The sequence below is a fragment of the Cebus imitator genome, unplaced genomic scaffold (genome assembly GCF_001604975.1).
Source record: "Cebus imitator isolate Cc_AM_T3 unplaced genomic scaffold, Cebus_imitator-1.0 Scaffold401, whole genome shotgun sequence".
In the NCBI taxonomy this organism is placed as follows: Eukaryota; Metazoa; Chordata; class Mammalia; order Primates; family Cebidae; genus Cebus; species Cebus imitator.
This window is the reverse complement of record NW_016107716.1, coordinates 1871231-1883725: the sequence shown is the minus strand read 5'-3', so window position 1 is coordinate 1883725 and position 12495 is coordinate 1871231. Positions and strand designations below refer to the sequence as shown.

The 12495-nt window shown below is 42.1% G+C and overlaps 2 protein-coding genes across 4 annotated transcripts in view; one reads left to right on the top strand and one right to left on the bottom strand.

Annotated features, from left to right (window-relative positions):
• GPM6B (glycoprotein M6B) overlaps nt 1–12495 on the top strand; it is a 163089-nt gene that overhangs the window by 36433 nt on the left and 114161 nt on the right. The window lies entirely within an intron of this gene.
• LOC119468249 (60S ribosomal protein L13a-like) lies at nt 3–512 on the bottom strand (the record flags this gene model as incomplete). The annotated part of the gene is made up of 1 exon (XM_037731467.1): nt 3–512. A coding segment is annotated over exon 1 (486 nt), but the record flags the coding sequence as incomplete, so codon positions are not given.

The following is a 12495-nucleotide window of genomic DNA, read 5'->3' as shown; positions in this document are numbered from 1 at the left end:
TTCTCCTTCCTCTTCTCCTCCAGGGTGGCTGTCACTGCCTGGTACTTCCAGCCAACCTCGTGAGCCAGGCGCCCCAGATAGGCAAACTTCCTTGTAGGCTTCAGACGCACGACCTTGAGGGCCACAGGAACCACCATCCGCTTTTTCTTGTCGTAGGGCGGTGGGATGCCGTCAAACACCTTGAGGCGGTCCAAGGCGGCCTGGCCTCGCTTGGTCTTGTGGGGCAGCATGCCTCGCACGGTCCTCCAGAAGATTCGGCTGGGGGCCCGGAAGTGGTAGGGGCCTCGGGAAGGGTTGGTGTTCATCCGCTTGCGGAGGAAAGCCAGGTACTTCAACTTGTTTCTGTAGAAATTGCCAGAAATGTTGATGCCCTCGCAGGGAACGACCACCACCTTCCGGCCCAGCAGTACCTGCTTAGCCACGATGGCCGCCAGGCGGCCCAGGAGATGGCCTCGGCCATCAAGCACCAGGACCTGCACCTCCGCCATCTTCGGGAGCCGCCCGGAAAAGGAGGACGCTATATCTATTTTCTTGTGCATTTAAGAATATTGTTCTGAAAGGGGGATCTGAAGGGTTCAGCCAACTGCCCAGGGATTCTAAGAAGCCCTGTCTTACTGGTGTCTTCGTCTTTAGGAGAATGTCCCCTTCCTCAAATGATCCTATCCCTCTCCTCCCAGCCACTGAGGTGTCTCTGCGGAGACACCACCACCCTGTTTCCTCATATCATGTTTCACTCAGCCTTCAAAGCCCTGCATGAGTCTATCTCATCCTTTGTTCCTCTGGCTCTATCACCCTGGGTGCCAGACACAGGCATTTACCCCCAGCCCATCTCACGGGGGTGTCCTGTTTGTTTAGCTTATGTCTTGGCCCTAGTGAGAGTAAGTTCTGGAATCCAATGTATCTATGATTCCTTGTGGGAAGGAGCCACTTCTCCTGCACAGAGTAACACATTGGTGCTGGATCATGGTGTTCGTGATGATGACCTTGTGCTGTCCTGACTGCCCGGAGACTGGGCACAGTCTCTTCTGGGAGAAGATCCAAGAGCCTGTGTGGCAAAATGATAATCAACATGAACTTAGGGGCAGAATGCTGATGTATCTATTGTGATAACTACGTGCTTTGGGCAAGTGTCTATATTTATTCTCCCTGAGCCTCAATTTCCTCATTGGTAAATTGGGGATTGTACTTATCTTGCAGGATGATGTCAAGAGTAAATAATGTACTGACTCTAAGAAAAGTGCCTGGTGCATGGCAAGTGTTCAGTACCTGCGAGGTAGTATTTACCTGGGCTGGTCGATGGGTGCTGGGGGTTAGCCTGGTATAAATCGAGATTCTAAGGTGGCCCTATGAACCCAGAGATGCCTTGAGACCCTGGGTAGGAGACAAATGGAAGGAGATATCTAGGCCTGGTGTCAAGGAGTTCTCACCTTGCAGAGTCACAATTGGCAGTGGTGGACCAGGAGAAGACCCCTTGCCAAAGCATGGGAGTGTGTCTGTCCAAGTCATCTAGCCCTTGATGAGGTCCTTCTCAAGTGAAGCTCCGATCCTGACATCCATGTCAGGTTGTGGTCATTTCTAGGACCCAGGGTCCAGCCCCAGAGAGCCATGGGATAGTTCTAGGATCACTTGGTGGAATCAATCTACGGATAGACTCACTAATATCCAACTGGGTACCCTTCCCTTCAGCCTCCTGCCATCTTGATGGAGTCTCATCCTTAGTAACTTCTCTATGAGACTGGGTCAGGTGGGCCTCCTGTTGTTGGCTGTGGTACTGCAGGTCATGTGCTTTGGTTGGCACGAGTAACTGTCATTGGAATTGCCAAGGTGGTGGGAATAAAGAGAGACAGGCTTCTCTGTGACTGGATTGAAGTTTGGTTGTGAATGTGAGTCATGAGCCCTGACTGAGGGGGAGACAGAAGTCTGTGGTTCTTCTCCTGGTTTCCTTATGGATTTTCAGCTGGCTCTTGGGCAGCTCCTTCAGGTGGTAGCTGTTCTGGCAGAATAGAACAGTGCTGCACTGACGGGCAGAAGCCTGGGCCTCGTGACCTTCTCAAGCCACTTAAACTCTGTGCTTAAGTAACTTCGTTGGCAATAAAGTAATACCCTCCCTGAAGAATAAATGAGGCAATGTTGAGGGAAAGCGTTTTATGAGCAAGCCATTTTCATTAATGCAATGAGGGGAACATGCTATGTCTAACTCAGAGTGCTGAAATGGTCAAATGAGATAATCAGCATAAACGCTAAAAAAAAAAAAAAAAAATCCGCTGGGGGCGGTGGTTCAAGCCTGTAATCCCAGCACTTTGGGAGGCCGAGGTGGGTGGCTCACGAGGTCAAGAGATCGAGACTATCCTGGTCAACATGGTGAAACCCCGTCTCTACTAAAAATACAAAACATTAGCTGGGCATGGTGGCGCGTGCCCGTAATCCCAGCTACTCGGGATGCTGAGGCAGGAGAATTGCCTGAACCCTGGAGGCGGAGGTTGCGGTGAGCCGAGGTCGTGCCACTGCACTCCGGCCTGGGTAACAAGAGTGAAACTCCGTCTTCAAAAAAAAAAAAAAAATCCAATCCACACTTACGGAATTGCCTTTAATAACAAATTGAGTGAGGGTAAACATTCATGTATTTAAGGCCTGGAGTACTTCCCAATTGCTTTTGAAGGTACCCATTGTCAGAAAGGAGTAAAGACCTCATTAAATGGGATCTTATTTGTATTTCTATAGTAAAGATTTTTATTAAAGAAGATTCAAATTCAGAGATGGTGGACTGAGTCTGCCAGGAAAACCATACACTTATACCCCTGTTCCATCGTCAACTAATATTCTGCTTCCACTAAAAACCTAATGATCATGTAGGAATTATGAACTTAGACCAACAAATGCCAAGTCTTGATGCTACAAGTGTATAGTTCTAGTGTAATTTTGTGTTGTCACTTTTTGCTTCTATGTGATGCTTAGGAATTCTTTTTTTAAAAAAAATAAAACAATATTAAAGGTCATTTAATTAATTTGCAATGATAAATAAAATCAGCACCTGGACTTAGGACTTCAGAGCATCTCTTTCCTGGTTGGAAAAACTCCCTGGAGGTCCAAATTGTAGTCCTAGATTGAGTAGGAATTAGTAGGAGAATTTACTGAAGGGGCCCCATGCTCAGTTTCACCAAGTTCACAGCCAGGTTCTTACAGTATGCATCCTTCAGGTACAAGTGCGGATTCTCTACTCCAGTAGCAGACTTGAACCCAGAGTCCCCAGTACAAGGAAGCACATATTTTTGTGTGACCTTGTCTGGCTGGCTGGACTTCAGGAACAACTGGTCCTCGTCCCTGGCAGAATTGGGGGAGAGTGAAACCAAGTCACATGACTCTGAAGCTCCTTCAGATACCATGACAGGAGGAGTGGATTGAGCAAGAATAATTTTTATAGACTTGGAAGTTTGAATCTTTTTTTTTTTTTTAAACAAGGAAGTGGAGGATTCCAGATGGTAACACAAGAAACCAGGGAGATAAGAGCCAATGAAACCTTGAGGAAGGAAATGAAATTCTCTCTGAATTTGGAGAAGCGGCTGCTTTCCCTCACATCTTCCTGTGTCTGTAACCGCCTTAGTGTTTGGGATGCTTATTTTCTATTTTCTCTGCATTTTTATAACTCAATGACCACTTAACCATTTTATGTCGAGGCAGTGATAGGTGTTTCCAATCCAGTGCTTCTTACCTCTTAGAAGAAGCATTAAGCTTTCTTCATGATTATGAGTCAATCTATGTTCAGATTTACATTCAACTAATATTTTTCAAGCACTGGCCCAAGTAATTTCAAGATATGCTATCTGATCCTCAAAACAATTTTATTTTAGAGATTTGGATAAATGAGGCTCTGAGAGGCAAATGGACATTGCAAATCATACAGGGGTTTGCATATAGCCTCCTCTCTGCAAGTCCAGAACCATATTTGCAGCTGCCTCCTGTGTTCAGCACATTGTATGACTTTTGTAAATACTTGAACTCTACGGAGACTCAGGAATGGTGTGAAATGTTACTAGCTGGAAGCAGTGTCAGAGAAAAATGGGCTATAGAGTTCCGTTTGCAGACTTCAGACTATAGTTGATGGGTATGATTTTGAATTAAAACATCTTTTAGAAAACAGATCCCTCCCCCATTTTTTTTTTTTTTTAGAGACTAAGATTTAAAAGTTAAGCAGCTTTGCAATATAGCAGGCAGACAGTTCTCCTGCAATGCTTGCTTTGAAACCATGAACAGTATGTTCATAATCAGAATCTCGCATTTGCTTAATGCCATTTTTTCTTGGTGAGACAGTAGGTGAATGCAGAAAACTGCACCCACCTGAACTACATGACGTCAGAATATGCGAAACACACACGTGCACAACCTCATATGTCTACAGCTACCTCTGCTTACCCCATGTGTTAAGAGCCATACCTGTTTACACTTGGGTGTTATGACCTTCCCTGCAATTTCAGGTAACCCTCCTTCCAGCCTTTCCCAGTAACTCACCAACTGCGGACCTTCCAATACCCACCCCACAGCCAACTTCAGGCCTTTTTCTAGGTGAAGTGATACATTTATTGTTGTGTTTATGTATTTCTTATCAATGTGTGTAAAATTGTGCTACCATTTTTATTAGGTTCTACTCTTTTGTGAATGTCACTGATGAAATTTTTTAGCGTATTCCTAATCTCATTTCTCCCATGAGCCCTGTGTTTTTTATTGTGCATTTTACAAAGGGTGATGATTCTTTAGGACCACCTATAAGGCATTACAGAACAAGTGACTGTGTGAAGTTTTTGCACTAAACCTTCCATCTGACTTCACTCTATTAAATGAGTTATTTTCAGGATGAGATAAGAGAGTCTCACCTATTTACAAATACTTTATCATATAATAAAGTTCTACTTAGGATATATTCAGAATCCACACAAGGAGGAATGGATTTGCTCCAGGAACAAAGTTAATGACATTTAAAAATCTTACAACTGGAGAGGATGGTTAATGGGAAAAGAGCTAACATTTCATGAAAACTAACTTTATGCCATATTGTGTTGGATGCCTTCCATTAATGACTGCATTTCATCCTAATGTCAACCTGCTCAGGCAGTAGGGAATTTGGGCATGGAGAGACTGAAAGTTGCTCGATGTCCCTACAGCTCCTAAGTCACTGGGCTGGGAATCACCACTGAGGAGCATCCCATCTGGAGGTACGATCACAGCAACATGGGCCCCAGACTATTCTTGGTCCTCGGTGTTCATCGTCTTTCCCATTCCATACTTGCATGTTTCCGTCTTCTGACACAAATAGACTACAAGTAGGTTCTTGTGGGTTGTTACTGGCAATCCGTCCATTTACCCAGGCTACATTTTTGTATCCATTTTTCTCAACATTTTAATTCATTATCGCCCTGCAACCCAGGAGACTTTTTAAGCATTTTTTTTTCCTAGTTGCCTCCCTATGCAATCTTTTTTTACTCTGTCACCCAGGCTGGAGTAGAGTGGCACGATCTTGGTTCACTGCAACCTCCACCTCTCAGGTTCAAGTGATTCTCCTGCCTCAGCCTCCCGAGTAGCTGGGATTACAGGCATCTACCACCATGCATGGCTGATTTTTGTATTTTTAGTCGAGACAGGGTTTCATCATGTTAGTCAGGCTGATCTCGAACTCCTGACCTAAAGTGACCTGCCCACCTTGGCCTCCCCAGCCCCTATTCAATATTAACACCCCAGATACACTGCATATCTGTCTATGCTGTGTGTATATTTGTGTGTATATTTGTGCTTTATATGCATTAAGAGTAAAATTGTTTTTGCCCCTCAAGAAGCCATTTTTATCCTATTGGGGTGATCTTGCCCATGTCGAAAAAGGATATTCCGTATCTTCAGTTATTTTTAATCTGTAGATCTGCTTTTAAAATTAGCATCATGCTACCTTAGAAGAATATACCTGAGTTTGTAGAAGACAATCCCCTTGTCTAGGCTGTGATTCCTAGTATCTAATGATGAGCCTGACAAGATGACATGGCCAGGTGACTCACATAGAGCTAAGATCTGTGAGAAAGAGAGGCCTCAGAGGGAGCACCTGATTTGCCTTCTTCCAGTTTCTCTATATTTAGAAATAAAAAGCACACATCAAGCCAAACATAAATGGAAAGAAATCAATGGTTGAATGACACATGATTCAGGCTTGTCAGCCCATAGTTGGCACCTTTCGTTCCTAATCATCATCTTTCTAAGATACTAAATTATAGATTCCAACCAAGGTGATTAGTGCTCCGCATACTCTAATGTGCATTGGCATCACCCATGAATCTTGTTAAAATGCAGATTTCTGATTCAAGCGAGCGTGGGATTCTGCATTTCTGACAAACTCCCAGGTAATACAACTGCTGCTTGTTCCCAGAACTATACTTTGAGCAGCAGTAGCCTGAGAATACACAGCAGCAATTAAAACTAGCCCTCAAACTGTTTTAAGAATTTCAGAAAGCTGAAAGCAGTGCTTCTCACTCAGAAGCGATTTCTTTCCCTGGGGACATTTGGCAATGTCTTGGAGACATTTTTGGTCATTTTAACTAGAGGGTGCTACTGGCATCTAGTGGGTGAAGACCAGGTATGCTGCTAAATAGTCTACAATGCGCAGGACAGCCCCCATCATAAGGAATTATCTGGCCCAGAATATCCATTGTGCTGAGGTTGGAAACCCTTGCCTAAAGGAAATCACACATTTATTCCCAGTAAAGCAGCACAGACAAATACCCTCTCTCCTTGGCCAGAGTGATAATCAATTCAGTGTGATAGTCCCAAATAGTTTGTAGTGGTCAAGCTCTGCAATTGATATTGATAGATAACTCTAATCGATTTAAAATGGGGAAGTAGTTAATTGTAATATAAAGAAATGCAGTTAAGCAGATAAAAAGGAAAACACTTTTGGAGTCATGAGCTGTCAGAGGAACTTTACAGGTACCAAAGGAGACCCTGCTGATTGAAGTATGGGAACGCCTGCCCCTTATTGGGCAGGAACGGGGTAGACTGACCAGGCTGTGTATGCCTGGCCAGCACTGTTAATTGGAGTGGTATTTGAGTGAGCCCATCTGGACATTCCTGGAACAAACTTGGGACATTCCTTTGGACTTCTGAATATGACTTGCAGCTGAGTAGGAAAGTAGTGCAATATTATGATCCACAGACTGAAGATTCTTTTAAACAACAGAAATAATCAAGAATTCACTGTGGAAGATTTTTCCCTCCAGAGAGTAACAGATTAATGTGTAGATCTAGGTATGTTTATTAACAAACCACTCCTGTTTCATGGGATGTACATGGGGCAGCATCCGGATTATTTAATGTGTTAATATAGTCAGTTTGTATATGAATAATTTAAAACAGTAGCAAGAGATAAAAGTAGCTCCTCTGAGAATAGGTTGTCTGAGAGCTTTTTTTTTTTTTTTTCTGTCAAGTGTAATTTTACTCTTAGGTTAAATGAAATTTATTAAGATGCAGTTTGCTCCTGAGAGGTATTTGTGAGTTTAACCACAGTCTGTCTTGGAAGATGTTATGACAGTAAGTAAATGTCACCTGGATGATACTGATTACAACGGAAAAAAGATGTGTTGGGTCAATTAAAGTGGTTTAAAAATGTGTTGACTCTGAAGAAGAAAAGCATCTAAAATATACAACTCTAACAAATCTCAAGGCCAGTGGGACTTTATAGACCAAGCCCAGCTGTGTCGAGCCTGTGTATTGTTTATACTTAAGACAAGCAAATCCAGACTTTTCCTACAAATGAAAACATGTCTGCTGAGCAGTTGACTCAATCATCTGGAATAAATGTTCTTTATTTGTGTTTCCAGGGGTAAAATCAAGTTAATGAGCTGAAACATCATAATTTATCTTATTTAATTTTTAAAACTCTAGGTTACCCTGTCTTCTATCTCTATGTAATACCTATGTTAGAAAAAAAAAAAACATGAAATTGTTAATACGACCAGGTGCAGTGTAATCCCAGCACTTTGGAAGGCTGAGGCAGGCAGATCACCTGAGGTCGAGAGTTCAAGACCAGCCTGGCCAACATGGTGAAACCCCGTCTCTACTAAAAATACAAAAATTAGTGGGATGTGGTGGCTCACGTTTGTAGCCTCAGCTACTAGGGAGGCTGAGGCAGGAAAGTCACTTGAACCCGGGAGACAGAGGTTGGAGTGAGCCGAGATCACACCACTGCACTCCACCCTGGGCAACAGGGCAAGACTCCTTCTCAAAAAATAAAAAAGGGAGAGAAATTGTCAATATGGGGCCATTTTTTACCTATAAAATTAGCAATTTCATATGGTTCTGCCTAATATTACTTAGGAACATTTTAATTCTTGCATTAAAAAGTAGCTTTTATAAGCATGCAGGTTAATATCTAGGCAAATGTGTTTTCTGAACAGCTGACTCAGTTTTTTATCTCTGTACAGGAGATTTCACACCAGTAACCTTTTAACTTGGGGTAACAACTTTCACAGGAGTCATGGTAGTTCCTTCCATTATTTTTCTAGCCATATGGAGGTCTCATTTCTCTTAATTCTTAAAATGGTGGACTGTCTATCTTCTAGCTGTATATTGTTTACATTTTTGTTCATAAGCAGCATATTTAAGATTTTTCTTTTAAGGAGAAAAAAAGCCTGCAGTGAGCTACGATTATGACACTACACTCACTCAGGCTGGAGTGCAGTGTCATGTCGTGATCATAGCTCATTGCAGCCTCGACCTCCTGGGCTCAAGAGAGCCTCCTGCCTCAGCCTCCCGCCTCAGCCTCCCAAGTAACTAGGACTACAGGTACATGCCACCACACCTGGATAATTTTTTTTAAAAAAAGGTTTTATAGCAAGAGAGTCTCGTCTCACTATGTTGCCCAGGCTGGTTTTGAACTCCCGGGCTCAAGTGATCCTCCCACCTGGGCCTCCTAAAGTGCTGGCATTACAGGTGTGAGCCACCATGCCCAGTCCCATGTTTAAGATTTTTCTAAAACCCTATTAAGATTTTCAAAAATGCTAATTATACCCTAGTGTTTCTGCCCTAAGAACCAGACACCTAGATCTCAAGATATTGACAGATATTTCTTGGGAAGAAATGAGAATTTTGAGGTCATAGAAGTGTCTAAAACATCAAGATTTTTTAAATGTTGGCTTTACAGCTAATGTTCTAACATTCATTATTGTTTTCTATGATAGTGATACTAATTGAGGCACCTTTCAAACATACTTTACTGTTGAATACCTGTAAACATCTCATGGAACTAGCAGTCCTTAGTATATAGTCAGGAAAATTCTGTTTTACACTAGTCACTTTCCAGAAAGGTTTGTTAATAACTGGCTATGTAATTATTTCCCCAGAATATGTTGTTTTTTGTGGGTTTTTTTACCCTCCACCCCCAGCTTTTGGTCTATTCCAAAATACACATGGGCTTGACCTAAGAATTTTGCTAAAGGAATATTATTATCCTTTGGGGAAATGAAGCAGCATGTTTCAACATAAGCTTAGAAATCTTAAAACAACTAAAAATGAAAAAAAAGTACCAGGACATTATTATGTTCTGCAAAAATTAGATTTACTGGTTTTACTGTAGCCATTGTCAGTGCCTTACTAGGGGATAGGATCATAGCAGAAAGATGCTAAGGAGCTTATGGTCCTCTGGGCTGTTGTGATTATGTGGATATATTTAGAAGCTACAAAGAAAGCAGAGCATCAGCTGAGATGCCCCAGCAGATACTCTCAAATTCAGATCTCTCTCATTATGAGAAAAACCCTCAAAAGAAAATATTCACTTGGCAAGGGATGAAGAGCTTTTCTTCTCACCAAAATGATGTTGTAATGTTTCAGGGATAACAGTGACTGCGACTTACTTCTTATTGTCATTTATATCTCCTAGGGCTGAGCAGTTGTCAGAGAGGATAAGAGATAGGGGGAGTATATGGGAGGCTCACTTTGGTTCTCTGCTTATATAAACCTCTCCATTTTAGCAAATTTATGTTTCATCCTTAAAATGAGTTAAAAACAGCAGATTTTTTTGTTGCAGATGCAAGATGTAACATGTAAAGTGATTCCATAGCAAATTGCTATTTAGAAAAGAACCTAATGTTGTTTTGACCATTTGATCTCCTATATTCTTTCTTATGTTGTTTTATGAATTTTTGTTTCACTTGTAAATAGTTGGTAGCAAATGAGTGTATGAGGGTATGATTTAATTTGTAACAAGATACAATAAAATCCCTCAGACTGTGACTCAACTATTTTGAGAGGACAAATATGCTAAATAGGAATATTCGTTTCTAACCCTATAATAAATGAAATGTACCTAAGATCCATGGCTGAGAAAAACTGCCTTATACAAATTCACATAAGAGAGATCAAATATAGTGAAGGTTGCTTGATAATCTTCTATTGTCTAGCTTGTCTAATTAGCTAGATTTCACAGTATTATGTCCAGATTTACCACAGTAATACTGCATAGCTTTTTTTGGAGTCTTTGATCTAAGAGCGAGGGTCTAGTTTGAAGAGGAGGGGTTCTGTGTCATTCATACAGTGGCTGTGATGCACATCCATTTAATCTGTGTGCTTGTTTAAAGGCTCAGTGGACTGAAATGTTTTGGGGTCACCTAGAGGGGATCAGTGTATCTGGGTTTTGCTTCTCTGTCTTCCTTATGCATGTGGAAACAGTGAGTGTTGTTCCCTGAGATGTCCTGGAGAGACAGCCTTTTCCCAAGTGACAGTGAGTTTCCATCTTGGAATCAGCTTTGCTTATCCTGGGAAGGATCCAGGCCTGGCGCCAGCAAATTCTCCCCATGAGGTCTCTGAGGATGTGGAGGGAGGGAATGCCCTGCAGAGTTTCAGCCTGTTATTCTAAATCTCCAGGCATGTTTAAGACCCCTTGGGAGAAGAGGAGGGAGACCTCCATCCATTTACAACATCTCTGCACAGAAGGCAAATTCTCTTCTCCTTGCGTAATACCCTAACGGCAAAGGCATACTTGCACCAGGTTCAGTTACCTTCAATGAATGAAATAAACCAGATCTGTGGAAGGCTTCCCTTCACTTACTTGGGGACCTCTAGTTTGTGAGTGAAAGTAAAGATGGCAGCTAGTAGGTGACTTTTGGTGTATGAGCCCTTATTTGTGGGGTATTAAAAACCATGGGCTATCCAGGGACCAGTAACTCAGGACACACAGCATTTTGTGGTCCCTGATGTCTTTCTCCATTTTGGCTGCTGCTTTGGCTATTCAGTCAAATTTGACCTTTTTTTTTTTTTTTTCATTTAGATTGACTCTTAGATACAAAGCAGGGAAAAAGAAATGAAGTTTAAGCTTGTTCATTATATAAATTGTCTCAACTCCAATAATGTGTTGGTCTGAGAGAAGGCGGAAGCCAATATTCGACAGGGAGAATGTTGTTTTCTTTGTAGATTCAGTGTGGCTACCACACTGTCTCATGCTTGTAGGTAACTCAATTTAACCTACGAGAAAAATCCAGTCATTTGAGAAACTAAGATAATTCGTTATATGCTTTTAAGATGGAGTTCCTAGATGTGAGATCTTGGGGATCCCTGAGATCATGTTTAAGAAATGCTATATTTGTACTGAAAATCTTTAACTTGATATTAAGTTATGGTAAACACAACTGCTAATTCAGGTATGAAATTTGGGGATCAAATCTGATCATAAAACTGTCGTCTAGATCAGAGTTTGGCAAACCATGACCCATGGACAAAATCTGGTCCACTATCTGTTTTTGAACAGCTCACAAGCTAAGAATGATTTTTAAATTTTTATTATTTATTTGTTTTTGAGTCACAGTCTTGTTCATGTCACCCAGGATGGGGTGCAATGATGCAGTCATAGCTCACTATAACCTCAAGCTTCTGGGCTCAAGCGATACTGAGTAGCTGGGACTATAGGTATGTACCACCATGCCCAGTGAAGTTTTTTTTTTATTTTTGTAGAGACAGGGTCTTGCCCAGGCTGGTCCCGAACTCTTGACCTCAGTACTCCTGCCTCGACCTCCCAAAGTGCTGAAATTACAGGTACAGATTTTGTTATTTGCAAGGAGCTTTTCAGAGGAGGGACTAAAATGAAAATCCACCCTTTATTTACTGGGTAAACAGTAGTAAGACCCCAGATTTTGCCAGTAGCAGTGGCACGTGCCTGTAGTCTCAGCTGCTTTCGGAGGCCAAGACAGGAGGATTGCTTGAGCCCAGGAGTTTGATCCGGCCTGGGTGACATAGTGAGACCCCCATCTATTAAAAAAAAAAACAACAGATTTTGTCTGAAGAAGTGAGTATTCTTGGACTTCTCAAAATGCTAGTTTGGGGACAGTTTTGGTAGGCCACTTGGTATATAAACATGCACAGAAATCAGCTGTGTGGGTTATGTTACGTTGGTGCAAAAGTAATTGTGAGGCCGGGCGCGGTGGCTCAAGCCTGTAATCCCAGCACTTTGGGAGGCCGAGGTGGGTGGATCACGAG